The 15,601-nt window shown below is 39.0% G+C and overlaps 3 protein-coding genes across 4 annotated transcripts; all 3 read left to right on the plus strand.

Moving 5' to 3' along the window:
* Window positions 1–1,317: 1,317 nt before the first annotated feature.
* Window positions 1,318–5,454, plus strand: LOC117620017 (CBL-interacting serine/threonine-protein kinase 9). 2 transcript variants are annotated; one of them, XM_034350105.1, is made up of 13 exons: window positions 1,318–1,894; window positions 2,438–2,500; window positions 2,597–2,668; window positions 2,825–3,013; window positions 3,155–3,208; window positions 3,306–3,431; window positions 3,520–3,609; window positions 3,806–3,928; window positions 4,081–4,188; window positions 4,518–4,634; window positions 4,755–4,886; window positions 5,110–5,180; window positions 5,297–5,454. In XM_034350105.1, exons 1-13 carry the CDS (start codon window positions 1,703–1,705, stop codon window positions 5,301–5,303), a joined length of 1,344 nt encoding a protein of 447 aa, XP_034205996.1. In that variant the 5' UTR covers window positions 1,318–1,702; the 3' UTR covers window positions 5,304–5,454. The 2 variants fall into 2 exon arrangements, with proteins under 2 accessions (XP_034205996.1, XP_034205997.1); XM_034350106.1 differs by having other exon boundaries at window positions 1,782–1,894; window positions 2,597–2,648.
* A 3,256-nt stretch (window positions 5,455–8,710) lies between these two features.
* On the plus strand, window positions 8,711–10,924 carry LOC117620016 (3-ketoacyl-CoA synthase 1). The gene has a single exon (XM_034350104.1). It carries the CDS (start codon window positions 9,113–9,115, stop codon window positions 10,724–10,726), a length of 1,614 nt encoding a protein of 537 aa, XP_034205995.1. The 5' UTR covers window positions 8,711–9,112; the 3' UTR covers window positions 10,727–10,924.
* Window positions 10,925–13,980: 3,056 nt separating this feature from the next.
* Window positions 13,981–14,706, plus strand: LOC117619204. The gene has a single exon (XM_034349097.1). It carries the CDS (start codon window positions 14,026–14,028, stop codon window positions 14,518–14,520), a length of 495 nt encoding a protein of 164 aa, XP_034204988.1. The 5' UTR covers window positions 13,981–14,025; the 3' UTR covers window positions 14,521–14,706.
* The last annotated feature ends 895 nt before the right edge of the window (window positions 14,707–15,601 follow it).

The following is a 15,601-nucleotide window of genomic DNA, read 5'->3' on the forward strand; positions in this document are numbered from 1 at the left end:
CTTTCTTATAATAAGTCGATAATCATTTAATTTAATGATAAGTTAGAAAAAGTCATGAGAATTATGTCTGGTGTATGACTTGGACGTTTTCAGATCCAACAATACTTCTGTTATGTTGCAAGCCCAAATGAGATTTTTGTTAGCTAGGGCTTGGTCTTGTTACTTGAGCTTTAAGCATTGTTTTGTTTCTTAAGGCTGAGCAGAAAGGGTTTGTGTTTTGAACCAAAAAAAAAAACAAAAAAAAAAAACCTTGGGTTTGTGTTCGTTAAAGCCCAACCAATGCATGCATAGCATAAGAATTGGTATATGTCGACACCAACTGAATGTTTCAATGGCGAAGCTCAAAGTTAATATGTCGTGCTGCGGCTACTGTGGTGCAGTGGGCAAAAAATTACTCGAAAAAATATTGTCTTGATCAAACCAGCTTAACAAGAAAAACATTTCACGGTTCACAGTCCCACTCAAAACTTGTGGACACAATTTGGACGGTTACATGATAAGATATATTATTACACGGAGGAGGCATATATACATTCGATGAAAAGATAGGAAGCTTCCTAGAAAGCAAAGTAGTCCCCTTGTCAAAACCATTGAATCCACGTATATTCATATGCTGTAAAACTACGTAAAACACTTGTATGAAACGAGGATTGTATTGTTTTATTATTTTCAACCAATCACAAGTTATTATGTGAAACAATTATCACACACAACAACGTGTCATAATTAGCATAAAATAACAAAATAATGTTATCTTCATTTCATACAAGCTTTTCTCCTTTGCATGCCAAAGCGGCTGAGTGAGAGTGACACGTTTCTCAATTATTGCATGAGAGATCTCAAGTCTTGCTTATCAATATCTTTTGTCTCCCCTGCATAGCAATCTGATCTTACTCACAATTACACTATTGCCCTTGTCCAAACAAACTAATGAATTGAACACCAATATTACAATGAAAGGATGGTTCCCAGATTAAAAGTAAAATTCATCTGATTGATTTGTAACCTTAGGTTAGCATTTCACGTGGTGTTATAATCACATTCATTAATTTTTTATGTTCTAAATAATCACAATGAGTTAATGGTGGATGAAACGTAACACAAACCATAAATAGGTTTAACTTTAATTCAAAGCGTCAATTACGCTTTCCATTTTTGTTTATGTCAAGAGTATTTGGATGAAGCGCGAATAACTCTGCGACCAGTAAAATAGGGTCCAAATTAACAATGGGCGTAAAAAAAAAATTCCCACTAAAGAAGGGTGTTTTGGGAAAATATGAAAAAATAGACAATTATCTTTGATGAAATGATGCAGAGAGGCCAGCCATGGAAACTTGAGAATATCAGAAACATGTGGCTGATTGGAGTCATGTGGTAGCTTTGCATCATCATCCCCTCTCATGGCCCCCACAAGTTCTCAAGACGGTAACGAAAACACCATAATCTCCCAATTCCATTTTCAACTCTACATCATATGCTACTCTCTCTCTCTCTCTCTCTCTCTCTCTCTCTCTCTCTCTCTCTCTCTCTCGCGCGCGCGCTCCCTTTGCCACCCAAACCAGCCCAACCCAACCCAACCAAACCCAGCAGACGCTGAAACAAACACCGGCTTATACTAAGTAGACCCCTTAATTATACGTTACGTGGGACCCAGTTATTGAATACTCTGTCTCGGGACCGTGTGATCTTGATCAGACGGGGAATGGAGAAGATGAGTGCGGCGGCGAAATCGCCGAGGATGAGGACCAGGGTTGGAAAGTACGAGCTAGGAAAAACTCTCGGGGAGGGCACCTTTGCGAAGGTCAAGTTTGCTAAGAACATGGAGACTGGAAAGTGCGTGGCCATCAAAATCGTAGACCGTGAGCAAGTCCTCAAGCACAAGATGGTCGAACACGTACGTATCTATGCCTCTCTCTCTCTCTCTCTCTCTCTCTCTCTCTCTCTCTCTCTCTCTCTCATCTATGTTTATGAATGGGGTGGCAATGGGACCCACTCGAATGGTAAGAGATGGGAATTCAGTTTAGTTGAAGCTGGTGATCATTGTGTTGCGGAATATTGTGGTTGGTGCATGTGAATTTTTCTGGTTTGGTATTTGGTAATTAGACATGTTAATATGGTGGGTTTGATGGGAGGTTACAAGTTTTTTATAGTAGAAATCTGTGTTTGCAATTGCCAAACATGAGTTAGTGAAAGATTGATTTTGTTTTTATTTATTTATTTATTTATATGCTTATTTATAACTTTTTATTGACTTGGTAGGTGAGGTGATAAAAGAAAAGAATAATGAAATTTGTTCAATAATTTATTTTTTAATATATATATTATTTACCATGTGCTCAGCATGAGAATGAAGACAAGACATTGATCACAAATTGTTTTTTTTTTTTTTTTTTGGTCGAAGATCACTAATTGTTGTATTTGCTTTGTATAATGACAGATAAAAAGAGAGATATCAACAATGAAGCTGATCAAACACCCTAATGTTACACAAATGTTTGAGGTACCATCAGCAACAATCCCAATCACTTGTATTTTATTTTTGTTCAAGCAGCTTTCTCTTATTGAAATCTTCATTTGGGTTATATTATGAATACAGGTCATGGCAAGCAAAACTAGGATCTACATTGTTCTCGAGTTTATTGATGGGGGTGAGCTCTTTGACGAAATAGTAAGCAATTGTTGTTTGAACCTACCTTCTTGGGGTTTCAAAATACTCTTTTTATTTGAGTAGTTTGTTCTTGCTTTCTTACTTATGTGGTCAGTGGACACAAGTGTTATGTCTCTTTATAAAGCATTCCCTTATTATAAGCCTTTTGTTTGCTAGGCCAAAAATGGGAGACTGAAAGAGGATGATGCCAGAAGATACTTCCAGCAGCTCATCAATGCTGTCGATTACTGCCATAGCAGAGGCGTGTACCATCGAGATTTGAAGCCCGAAAATCTTCTTCTAGATTCGTGTGGCCGCCTTAAAATTTCAGATTTTGGACTGAGTACGTTCGAACAGCAAGTGCGGGTGAGTGAAACTTTTGTGAAAAAGTTTTACGATGTTTAATTCCATGTTGTTAAGTTGATTACAGATTTAAGTCAGACATAGTGTTGATACTGTGTAATGTTGTGTTTCATTTATATCATATCTTATTTGTATTTTGCGCAGGAAGATGGGCTGCTTCATACTGCCTGTGGAACTCCAAATTATGTTGCTCCTGAGGTATCTGCTTCTGGCTTTTTCTTTGCAGGAAAATAGGTCATTGCAGTGGTGCTTAATTGTTTATAACTATTTCTCACATTTGGCATTTTTGTATTAGGTGCTCAATAACAAAGGTTATGAGGGTACATCATCTGATATTTGGTCTTGTGGGGTCATTCTCTTTGTGCTTATGGCTGGTTACCTGCCTTTTGATGAACCAAATCTTATAGGGCTGTACAGAAAAGTATGTAGCCAAGTTTTGCTTCCTCTGTTTAAATGATGGGAATCTCATATGACTAACTTATGAGTGCATTGCCTACTCTTAATTTCAGATCTGCAAAGCTGAATTTTTATGTCCATCATGGTTTTCATCGGGCGCAAAGAAACTGATACAGCGTATACTTGATCCAAACCCTGTTACAGTGAGCTTCCAAACCTTTTCTCAATGCTGAAATTCTATAAGTACTAGCTATTTCTGCACATATGTTCTTGAACATCATTATTTGAGGTCATTTTGATATGAGAATGGGCATATAATATCTAAATGCATACCATCTTTTACTAAAGATTAGCCTGGCTAGGTGTTCTTTAACTTCTTTTTTTCTGCGTGTGTGCCAGCGGATAACAATTCCCGAGATCTTAGAAAATGAATGGTTTAAGAAAGACTACAAGCCAGCACAGTTTCAAGAGGAAGAGGATGTAAATCTTGATGATGTAGATGCTGTTTTCGACAACTCAAAGGTTAGAATTGGACAGAAGTCAACTTATTCTCTAAACCATGCATTTCTTTAGTTCAATTTATTCAGAAGATTTTTAAAATTTCTGAGTGGTTGATCGCATTATTTTTTTAGTTTTCACACTAAAATAGTCTCTTTCTTTTTTCTTTGCTGCAGGAAAAATTTGTAACAGAAAGGAAAGAGAAACCTGTATCAATGAATGCTTTTGAGCTTATTTCTAGGTCAAAGAGTTTCAATCTGGAAAATTTATTTGAGAAGCAAACGGTATGTAGCATAACATTTTCCTAATTTCTTGTTATGAATGTTTTCAATGCGGCGCTATAAAGTATATGGATTGTAACTATAGTTGCGAAATACATGTTCTGTTCCAATTTTGCTAGCCAGGCAGAAACTAAGGAACCCTGTAAAAGTTAGGATCATCAGAAAATCAGGGGTGTGGGCAAATGGTGTTTTGGGACTTCTAGGTTTTGTTGAATTAAGAGCATGCTGAGTCTCAAAACCCATATTGTGGCTTTATAATACTTTATAGTGCCCAAAGTTATTCTGCTAGTGATTTGCTGCATTCTGATCATTTGGAATTCCGTACTATACAGGGTCATGTGAAACGAGAAACCCGTTTTACTTCTCAACGCCCGGCAAATGAAATCATGAATAAAATTGAGGAAGCTGCAAAGCCTTTGGGGTTTAATGTTCACAAGAAAAACTACAAGGTATGTGAATTTTACTCTTTATAGGACTTGACTTAATATGCAAGTCATCTTATCAGAACAAGCTTCCTGTTGTGTTTAGAAGTTCCAAACAATATCTTTGCTAATTCCAAACAATTGCAGATGAAGTTGCAAGGTGACAAACATGGAAGGAAGGGCCACCTCTCTGTAGCCACTGAGGTGTTCGAAGTGGCACCTTCTGTGCACATGGTAGAGCTCCGCAAAACTGGCGGTGACACACTAGAATTTCACAAGGCAAGCCAACACTTTCGTTTTGACCTTTGTAGTTTCTGGGAAGATATAGGAAAAGAAAGGAAACAAAAACCATAAAATGCAACAAATTTGTTATTGTTCTGCTTCAATTTGCCTTCCTTTTTCTCACAAATTAACACAAGACCATTTTAGGCACTCTTTTTTTTTTCTTCAAGGGACAAGTTGCCATTGACTGATTCTGTCTTCTAAATGTCTGTTGCTGCAGTTCTACAAAAACTTCTCATCAGGTTTACAAGATATAGTGTGGAAAACTGAAGAAACTACTGAAGGATCGAGGTGATCACCCCTCTCTTTTCTTTTTCGGTGCGCGTGCTCAAGCGTGTGTATGTGTGTGCACGCGCGGGCATTTTCATGGAGAGCATGCGTGACTGACTGTTTGATTGTCTGTGCAGGAAATAAAACTCTCCTTTCGGGTTCATCTCTTCATTGTTTCTTCTGATCTGTTTGGCCTATAATGCTTTTAGTTCTGAGCCCTATACAATGTGCAGGGGAACTGCAGTAAGGAGATATGAAGCCCTCAAAATTGAGGTCTGGATTCTTTTTCTTTTAACTGCCTCTATGAACTGAAATCCGTCAATGTTTTTGAAGAAGCTGACTACATACAATTCATAAGAGTGAAGTGAGAAAACTCTTCATTTGCTGCTGTAATGGGAGCATGAACATTTTAAGAGACAATCATGACACTTTGAAGCAAAAAAAAAAAAGAAAAAAAGAAAAGAGTTGCATTTTTTTCTTTGAATAAAAATAATGTGATTCTTATGCCTCCGTTTCATCATTCCATGCCACTGAAATACTGGCCAGGCAGGCATTTCACTGATTAGACCTGAAAGTGAAGGGTGTTTTGGCTTAGAGAGATTTTTTATTGACCAGTTTCTTTGAAGTTGTGCGTTTATGATTAAGAGGTTTGTAGCTTACTGGTTAAGAGCATTTGCTCTTGCACTTGGAAGTCTTATGATTGATTTTCCTCTCTCTCGATATCGCTCGCTTATATTAAAACTTTTAACAAATAACGCATTTTTACACGTGCGGTGTAACATTTCGTGGACAACACGCGACATGTAGAGAGAGCCATATACAATGAATTAACTCTTAATCTAATAATATATTTTCCTATCCATAAATGAAAAAACTACTAACCCGCACAACCGATGCCAAACCCTACCAAACTCCCAATTTATTAGATTTCTGCTGCAATTAATTGGGAAATGGCATGCTGTTATCGGGTCACAGTTGGCAACAGATAGTCCCGAAATTTTCCACTTGGTCATTGATTGGATTAGTTTCTAGTTAGCAGCTACAGTGGATAAAACTAGTCATATCTCACGATTGGTTGGTCTCCATTAATTTTTGTACCAAAGAAGAAGACATCACTTGCACAAGTTTCTTATTTTTTTGGACATTGACCAAGGAGGAGCTAATTGCAGCCAAACCCAGATTTTGTGCATCTCAGCTCTGTGTCCCAGTATTAATTTAGAACAAAAGTACCAGGCCATCCTTGCCTGCCCTGCAGTTAGGGAACCTGCGTAGTTCTTGGTCAATGTATATTATAAAACCTGAAGCACTTATTACCTTACCTTACTTTGTTGGTTAATCTAGCTTATGGGTTGACTAAGATCAAGTAAACAACCTTGTTAGGAATTTTTAATGAAATAGGGACAGTCTATGTGCCATTCACTGAGTGGTACCATAGCTTTTAACAGGAATAATTGTTACAACTTTTTGCTTTTTTATTCTTCTGACTCTGATTGGAAGCAAATAAAAAATAAAAAATCACTTGCCGTCATGTAATTAACGCTTTGAATTTTGTGAGATTATATTAATTATTTAACCAATTAACCTTCGGAAATAATATATTTTTTTTTCTAAATTTTGTCAAATGGGTAGGTAAATATAATAGAAAACAGCTAACATCTGGGTTTGATGTGGGATGCTATCTCCTATTCAGATTTGGATTATTACACATGTACGTGTACATATGCAGGCGATTATAGTTGAAGTTATGTGGAATAATAGGTGATCATTCATAGTTCTTGGTGTAATGCAATTTCTCTTTGGTTTTTTTTGGTTACGGGGATGGCCGAAGCCAAAAGAAGAAAAAGCAAAATGCAATTTCTCTTTTCAATATTAGAAAAGATGTCACAGTTCGAGTCCCTTAAAACATAAGCTAATTGAGGAAAATTCTTAATACAATATTGTATGACTTTCATTTTTTACTATTTTCTTTGGGTTAGTTGTTAATTTCTTCTTGTATTCATTATGGTGTAAGAGTCAAATCTAACTCCATTAAATTTTACTTGTTTATAGGCAAATAGGACTGTCAATTCTACCCTTTTATTTTTCTTGTGTTGGTGGTTGCTACTGTACTTTATTTTTGGTTGTGTTCATGAATTTACCATGCTGGAGAGTTTCTTTTCCTTTCAAGTTTTCATAGTTTATCATAAGCGCACCCATCTGTAATTAGTGCTTCCATCATCAAAGTTGCATTCAATTACAAAAAAATAATAATAATATGAGGAAGGGGAGCAAGGGACTTTTATCCACATCCAAAAAAAGATCTCCACTTATACAAAAATTTATCAAATTCGTAGTAAATTGTGGGGTGCGACTTATTTGATTGAAAAAATGTCTCATTAAAGATGAACTATAAGACATGACTCAAAGTTCAAGTTAGTCCTAAATTAACCAGCCTCTTTTAATACTCAAAATGCAGTCTAGCATGCCCATAACGTGCTCGAAGAGCTTCTTAAGTTCACAAAACTTGAAGTCGTGGATGGAAAGAGACAAGACAAGCTATAATCGGTTTCTTATAAGAAAGTAGATGTATATCCAATTTATTAAAAATAACTAAAAAGATTTTCTTTTAAAAGGAGCTAGTATTCAATTTAATTTTCCAAATGTAAGGATTAGGCGAGCTGCTCTAAACATAAGAGTTTAGCCATCAAATTGTCGAAATAGTCTACCCTTTCAATGGCAAGTCGGAAAAGAAACCTTGCTTGATATAATACACCCGTTCTCCTAGGATCATATCTGTAAAAATTACTAATCACAATCTTTAAACAATACATAAAAAAATATCTGATTAATACGACGGTGTTAATGCCGTATATGATCACATATTTATAGGAAAAAGAAAGTATGGTTTAGCAATTAGCACTAATTCTGTGAGTTGAAGTCCTTGCGGGAAATTGATATATAGTTGTAACTGACCGAAGAAAGAGTTTTGTTGTTTAGCTAATTCAAGGAAAAATGGAGTAAAAAACACAGCAGACGTGGCGAAGAATGAGAGGGCCATTGTTTGCATTTGCAATGTCTGTTTGGTTCATCTCGTAGACCGTTTAGCGGCTTCTTGTGCTTGCTTTGACTCTTTACCTCCATTTAATGTTCTTTGATGGCTAGTCAGTCAGCTGCACCCACTGGGTAGCCACCGGCCCATGTGCAACTTCCCCAAAATACCCCTCAATTTGCTTCCCTTCCACATCTTCCACATTACCAATTATAAAACTAATATAATTTATAGCTTACCCTCCAAATATTATTGCACAATCAAGCAATTGGCCCCCACCCAAAAGGCCAAAAGCAGCACTGCAAATGGTCCCTAGTTTTTATGCATATTTACGGTTGAATAAGTGGAAATGTCAAGTTCGACCAAAACAAAAAAGTGGAAATGTCAAGAATGTGCAACTGTTCAGAAAAGAAGGGGAAGAAAAGAACGACCTTTGAGTCTCCTCTTGTCTCTCTCTCTCTCTCTCTCATAATGGGCCGCATAGTCAATTTGCCCGCATCAACTACACCATCAATATATAACACAGAGTTCCAGAACCAGAACTTGGAAAACTTGGACCCAACATAATCCCCCCCAACATTAATTTAGTCTAAACCTAAATGGTGGTTGAGCTATCTGCCCATCCTTCTCCTTCTATGAACTACTCACAATTAATTCAACATCATCATTCCAGCTTTCTTGCAGCACTTTACTATTAATTCCCATTCCCATGCCCCCTCCTTCCCCATTCTTCATCTTCACAACTTCATACCCCTCTCATCCTCTCTGGCCGTGCTCGTTTTTGCTTCTTTTGTTCACGCACACACGTAAACGACTGTTGCTAGCATAACTCATCGACTTATTATAAACGGTGCTTATAAGTTGGTGCTTTATAGAACACACAGAGAGTGATTGTTTGAGAGAGACAATCAAATTCAGTTCATCAATGGATGTTGCTCATGCTAGTAGTAATAGTAGTATAGACATGGACAATGAGAGATTGACGGCGGAGATGGCTTTCAAGGACTCGTCCTCCGCCGTCATCAAAATCCGCCAACGCTTGCCGGACTTCCTGCAGTCCGTCAAGCTCAAGTACGTCAAGCTCGGCTACGGTTACTCTTGTAACGCAGCCACCATTCTCTTGTTCCTCTTCATCCTACCTCTCTTCGTGTCCGTAGTGATACAGCTCACCGGTCTGGAGTTGAACCGTATCACCGAGCTCTGGACCAACCAGGCCGTCCGCCTCGAGAGCATCGACGCCGCCACCCGCCTCGCCGGTTCCGGCGTCCTCCTCTTCTTCCTCGGCCTCTACTGGGCCAAGCGGTCCAGACCGGTCTACCTCGTCGACTTCTCGTGCTACAAACCGGACGACCAACACAAGCTGTCGGTCGACTCGTTTCTAAAAATGACCGAAGAAAGCGGCGCATTTGCTCAGGACACTTTTCAATTCCAGACCCGGATTGCGAACCGGTCCGGTCTAGGCGACGAGACGTACTTGCCGCCCGGAATTACATCCAAACCGCCTCAGCTGTCCATGGAGCAAGCCCGGTTCGAGGCCGAGACGGTTATGTTCGGCGCGCTCAACTCGCTTTTCGAAAAAACCGGAGTGAAACCGAGCGAAATCGACATCCTCATCGTAAATTGCAGCCTGTTCAACCCGACGCCGTCGCTGTCCGCCATGATCGTCAACCACTACAAGCTCAAAACCGACATTAAAAGCTACAACCTGGGTGGCATGGGCTGCAGCGCCGGTCTGATCTCCATCGACCTCGCCAAGGACCTCCTCAAAGCAAACCCCAGTTCCTACGCCGTCGTAGTGAGCACCGAGAACATCACCTTGAACTGGTACTTCGGAAACGACAAGTCGATGCTGCTCTGCAACTGTATTTTCCGAATGGGCGGCGCAGCGGTTCTACTGTCGAACAAAAGCCGGGACCGAACCCGGTCCAAGTACGAACTCGTCCACACCGTCCGGACCCACAAGGGCGCGGACGACAGGAATTACAATTGCGTTTACCAGCGGGAGGACGACAAGGGAACAATCGGCGTGTCTCTCGCGCGCGAGCTGATGGCGGTTGCCGGCGATTCGTTGAAAACGAACATCACGACGCTGGGCCCACTGGTGCTGCCGTTTTCCGAGCAGGTGCTCTTCTTCATCACGCTGATCCGGAAGAAGGTGTTCAAGGCAAAGGTGAAGCCGTACATACCGGATTTCAAGCTCGCGTTCGATCATTTCTGCATTCACGCCGGAGGGCGGGCCGTGCTGGACGAGTTGGAGAAGAACCTGCAACTCACTGAGTGGCACATGGAGCCTTCTAGAATGACTCTGCACCGTTTCGGCAACACGTCGAGTAGCTCGTTGTGGTACGAGCTGGCGTACGCTGAGGCCAAGGGCCGGGTCGGGCGGGGTGACCGAGTCTGGCAGATCGCATTCGGTTCGGGTTTCAAGTGTAACAGCGCGGTTTGGCGGGCGCTCCGGCCTATTTCGGTCGGGGACGGGTTGGGTAACCCGTGGATGGACTCGATTGATAGGTACCCGGTTAAAGTTTCAATCCGTTAGGATTTGTCTTTGGTGGCGCCATGCCAACGGATCAGGATGCCCCAGTTCCTCTCATGTGGAATTACATGTGGCTGGGTTTATTTTATTTTATTTTTAGATTTTCGTTTGTATTTTGTAATATTTTACTGAATTTCTTACGATGGCACATTATAAAGTGAATTATTTAAAAGTAATTGGAAATTAAGGTCTTCGCAAACACACAGAGTGTTTTCCCTTTTCTTAATATTTTTTGTTTTTATCAGCGAATTGCCCACTTGCTGGATTTAGAAGATGTTCATTGAAAGGTTTCTTTGTCCAATTCCAATTCTAGATGGGAAGGGGACCAAGATTCCAAATTTCCATGGCATTGACATGTAACTTCAATCCTCCTTTTACGCGAGTGATAATAACTCAAAATTTAATTAAAAATCAGAAATTTAAGAGAAGAAATTGTCTTAAGAGGAGAAATTGTCACGGTGTTGTACGATTATAATCAATGCACATAAGAGGACAAATTTTTTTAAAAAAAAATCTCAACTACTTGAAAATTGAAATCTAATTTTCTTTTATTTTTTATTTTAACAACATAACTTCTCGTCCCTCTGTGAAATTCAAATTCAGTACCTCTTTCAGATTCGATACTTTATGTGAATATACATAGGTGTGTCTAGGGTTGGAAGAAGCAAGGGGATTGGGTTTTCCCCCTTTTCTGGGTATTTGTTTTGAATCCTTCCCCACTTGATATGGCCACGCAAACTCACATGAGATGGGCATGTATGGACCAAGGATTTGTTGTGGATATTTAATTTGATTGGGAATATTACTTTTTCGTTTTATTGCTGAGCAATTTGATTGGGACATGTAACAATGTTGGTACCCAAATCAGTGACCAAGAGGGTGGATTGGTTGGTTTTGGGATTATCCACATGGGGCTTCAAGGGACCGAAGCCACAAACATGACTATTCATTATTATTACTTTCTATTTTTTTGGAGTCAGTTCAAATTTATTTATTTATTTTTGGACATTTTACATTTATTAGGTTTTGTAAGTTGCATCTACTCGACACTGACTTGCAGGAATTGGGGGACTTGATCTCAGTCCCATCAACACAAAATGACGTGTTTAACTCATCAATTTGCACAATTCAATCATTCCTGGTTTGGTCTTGTAGGCCCTTCCCTTTTCTCACAAGAACATCCATTGCGTTTCTTTGTTTGTTGCATCAGAATTTTCTGCTTGAATCTTTGCTTGAGTTAAATCTGAGTGTTCACGAATTTTCTTGAATACAAACGATAAATTAAATTAAAAGGAGAAGAGGTGGTTTCTCACACATATTCACTACTAATGTGCCATAAAAATTCGAATATGAGAGAAACCACTAGTTTGCAAATTAAAACCATTTTTCACTAAGCGTTGACGAGTGTTCACAAATTTTATTGATTTGGGAAAGTCACAAAAGTTCAAACCAAACCTACCCCTTCCCCAACAATGGCATTCATTATGATAGAGTTAATGAGTTAGCTTTTTTGAAGGAGTGATATGTCCTCCGTTCACACTTGCACTTTCATTTGTTAATGAACAAAATCTCTCTCATTTTCCAATTCCGCAACCCACTAAAGAAACCCTAAGCAAGTGGGAGCCTATTTACAAGAGTTCTTGCTTCCTTTTATTTCTTTAACAAGCTTAATGTAGCTTATTGTGAATGTATTGACTCTCTCCACTCATTCTCTCTTTGAGACTAACACTAAGATAATTATGCAAATGGAATGTAAGTGTGACTTTATATCCAAAAATTTGCATATGCAACAGGAGATACTCTAATTAGATATTTTAAACTAATAATATATGTAGAGGGGAATTGAACTTAAGTGCAAGGGGAGTAGGCATACTATTTTAGCCAACTAATCTAACTCACACTTGCATTCGTTATTTGTATTTAATGAACAAAACTTAATACTTCGTTAAACTTTAGGACAAACTACAGTATAGGATCATTTAGAAGTTCATATCCGATTTTGAGGACATTTACGAGTACATACTCAACGTCGCGGAAAACCTACAATTTGCCCCATCCGGTAACGAGATCGTTAGAAAATTCGTTATTTGCCTATGTGGCATTTATGGGACCCATTTTTTAATTGACGTGGACTTACAGGTGGACAAATAAATAATAAAAAATTATATACATGTTAAAAATAATTTTAAATAATATTAAAATCATTAAAAATGAATAAAAAATAAAAAATAAATTCTCCACTCTCTTCTCCTACCCAACCAACCCTCTCCTCCTCCTCCTGACTCAACCCCACCTCTCAGCCACCCTTCTCCCGTCGCCCACCAAAACCCATTAGGAAAAAAAAAACCATCAGACCCACCCTCCCTCCCTCCCTAAACAGTGACCTGAAATCTCTCAGCCCACCCCCAAGTCTCTGAGCCCCGACATCCAACACCCACCCTCCTCTAGGAACCCACGCCACACACCCAGCCAACCCCATGAACTTCGCTGACCCCATCTTCCCCAACCTTGTAGCAATTACCTCCTCTGACTCTTCTGTAACAAAACAAATAAATGAATTAAACCCAGAAAAGAAAACAACTAGAAATCAAAGCATCCAAAGCTAAACATCAGATCAAGTATAAAGAGATCGATGACCTTGTGGTGGATTCGGAGTCGGTACGGGTTTGGGAGTCGTCTGCGAGATGTCTTTGGGAGATTTTGAAGAGGCAAAGGGACACGAAGAGATGGAACATGATCTGGGGTTGAAGAAATCTTTTGGGGGGAGGGGGGGAGAAATCAGGGGGAGAGAGGGAATATGGATAGGGTTTTTAATTTTTTATAATTTATAATTTAATATGTTTAATTTTTTAAAATAATTTTTTTTAAAAAATTAATTTTTTGTCAAAATAGAACTCCATGTCAATTAAAAAATGAGTCCCACAAATGCCACATAGGCAGATAACGGATTTTCTAACGATTTCGCTAACGGAGGAGGCAAATTGTAGATTTTCCGTGACGTTGAGTATGTACTCATAAATGTCCCCAAAATCGAATATGAACTCGTAAATACCTTATAGAGTGGGAGATTTACTATAGTTTGTCCTAAACTTTATATTTTTAATTTAAGTACTTATTTATATTTTGATAATATTTTTCTATTAAAAAAGTCATAAGTCGACCCAGCCTGACCCATCGATCAATCAAATAGTCCACTTAACAAAGATAACCCAACCCACATTATATGTATGGCTAACATAAAAAGTGAAGCCAACCCATTTAGCAAAGAAGAAAACAACCCAAAAACCAAAAACCACACAGCAATGTGGGCAGTGTCCTACCTGCCCCCACCAACACCGCCATGCCACCCTCTCGTACGCAACCTCAACAAACCACCTCTCAATCTCAAGAGCCTCTCCGTCTCCGCCAAGTCTCAGCCACCAGGCCAAGACCTCGGAGGCTTAGGCCATTCAATTCTCACCAAACTCAAATCCAACCACAAACCCACAAACCCAATTCCCTCAAAGCAAAAGCAAAAGCAAAGGAAAAATCAAGAGGGCAAGCAGATGATTAGTGGGTCTGATGTGCTTTTCGCTCTCCAGAAAGCAGCTGATAAGAAAAGCAGAGAGATTGGTAAGAAAAAGAAGAAGGCAAATGTGTCGTCGTCATCATTATCATCCTATCTGGGAAGCCACGGGGAAGAGGAAGGTGTGGATGAGGATGGGAAAGTGAGGCCCTTGTGTGTGAAAAGTGAGTGGGGTGATAGGTTGGATGAATTGGAAAAGCGCTTTCAGGAGCTTTCTTCTAAGGTCGTTTGAGGGTTTGCCCATCTATGCATTCCAATTGTGAATAATATTTTTATTTGATTCATAACAATGTTTTCTGTTTCTTTTTCAACACTGGTCTTGTTACTCTTGCATTGTATAAATGAATCACATTCGGAGAAATGAAACTAATGTCACCTATGGACACTTGGCAATAGAGCATAGAGGACAATTTTTTGAGCTTTCCATTTCACTTTCACCATATGGTGTAATTGTGTGGGCAGTTCTTCTCTGTGCATGACGTTGTTTGAGCACAAGTTATTGGGGGAGGGGGTTTTACACAGATATTCTTTGGGTGTTGGGATTTCTAATCTCTTTACCCATGGTGGAGGTGGAATAGCCCGACCAACTAAGCTATACCTTACTGGCTCCTTGTGCAAGACGTTAATCTTTGGACATTATCGATACGAAATCCATCTTTTATTAAAGAATGAACATCATGTCCAGAAAGTTTCCGAGTCATACTTTAGTTTCCCATTGTAAGTAGTATGGTGGCAGTGCCGTGTTTAATTATTTGGCTTCTTGTTCAAGCAGCATTGTCTTTCTTTGATGATCTAATTTTGGTGTTTTTAAACTTATTTTCCGTGGATCTTGTTTAATTTTGCCTATGTTGAAACTTTTGGGTTTGATCATCAAGAAACTTCGCATTGATCTCTCTTTACATAAGCAAGAGGAAAGAAGAAAGAAGGTAAGTCTTGGAATTGGGTTTTTCTTTGAAAATGACTTGTGTTACACAAGAAGATGTATATAATATATGCAAACTACATAAGAGCAGATTACAAAGACTTTCTAGGTTTGCAAATCTGAATTAATGGATACTTTTTGTTCAGGACAGGACAGCTACGATTGGTTTCTTATAAGAAAGTGGCTGTTTGGCCAATCAAATTATATGCATATGAAATGCCTTTTCTTGAATTGCAGTTTAGATTGATTACAAAGACCAATTGCTGATATTCGACTCTAACATTTTATCATTTCATAAAGAAGTTGGTGTGAAACAGCGGATTACAGTCAGCAAACTTTCCCGCTTTCAATTTGTTAATTTATTTCCCTTGAATGTCAACTTTCTGGGACA

Source organism: Prunus dulcis, chromosome 2, assembly GCF_902201215.1.
Source record: "Prunus dulcis chromosome 2, ALMONDv2, whole genome shotgun sequence".
In the NCBI taxonomy this organism is placed as follows: domain Eukaryota; kingdom Viridiplantae; phylum Streptophyta; class Magnoliopsida; order Rosales; family Rosaceae; genus Prunus; species Prunus dulcis.

Bases quoted from the DNA above. Each gene is read 5' to 3' on its own strand.
- LOC117620017 (XM_034350105.1), top strand. From the start codon at position 1,703: ATGGAGAAGATGAGTGCGGCGGCGAAATCGCCGAGGATGAGGACCAGG. The intron at 4,189-4,517 runs GTATGTAGCATA...CGTACTATACAG, and splicing joins ATTTATTTGAGAAGCAAACG to GGTCATGTGAAACGAGAAAC. The intron at 4,635-4,754 runs GTATGTGAATTT...AAACAATTGCAG, and splicing joins TTCACAAGAAAAACTACAAG to ATGAAGTTGCAAGGTGACAA.
- LOC117620016 (XM_034350104.1), top strand. From the start codon at position 9,113: ATGGATGTTGCTCATGCTAGTAGTAATAGTAGTATAGACATGGACAAT.
- LOC117619204 (XM_034349097.1), top strand. From the start codon at position 14,026: ATGTGGGCAGTGTCCTACCTGCCCCCACCAACACCGCCATGCCACCCT.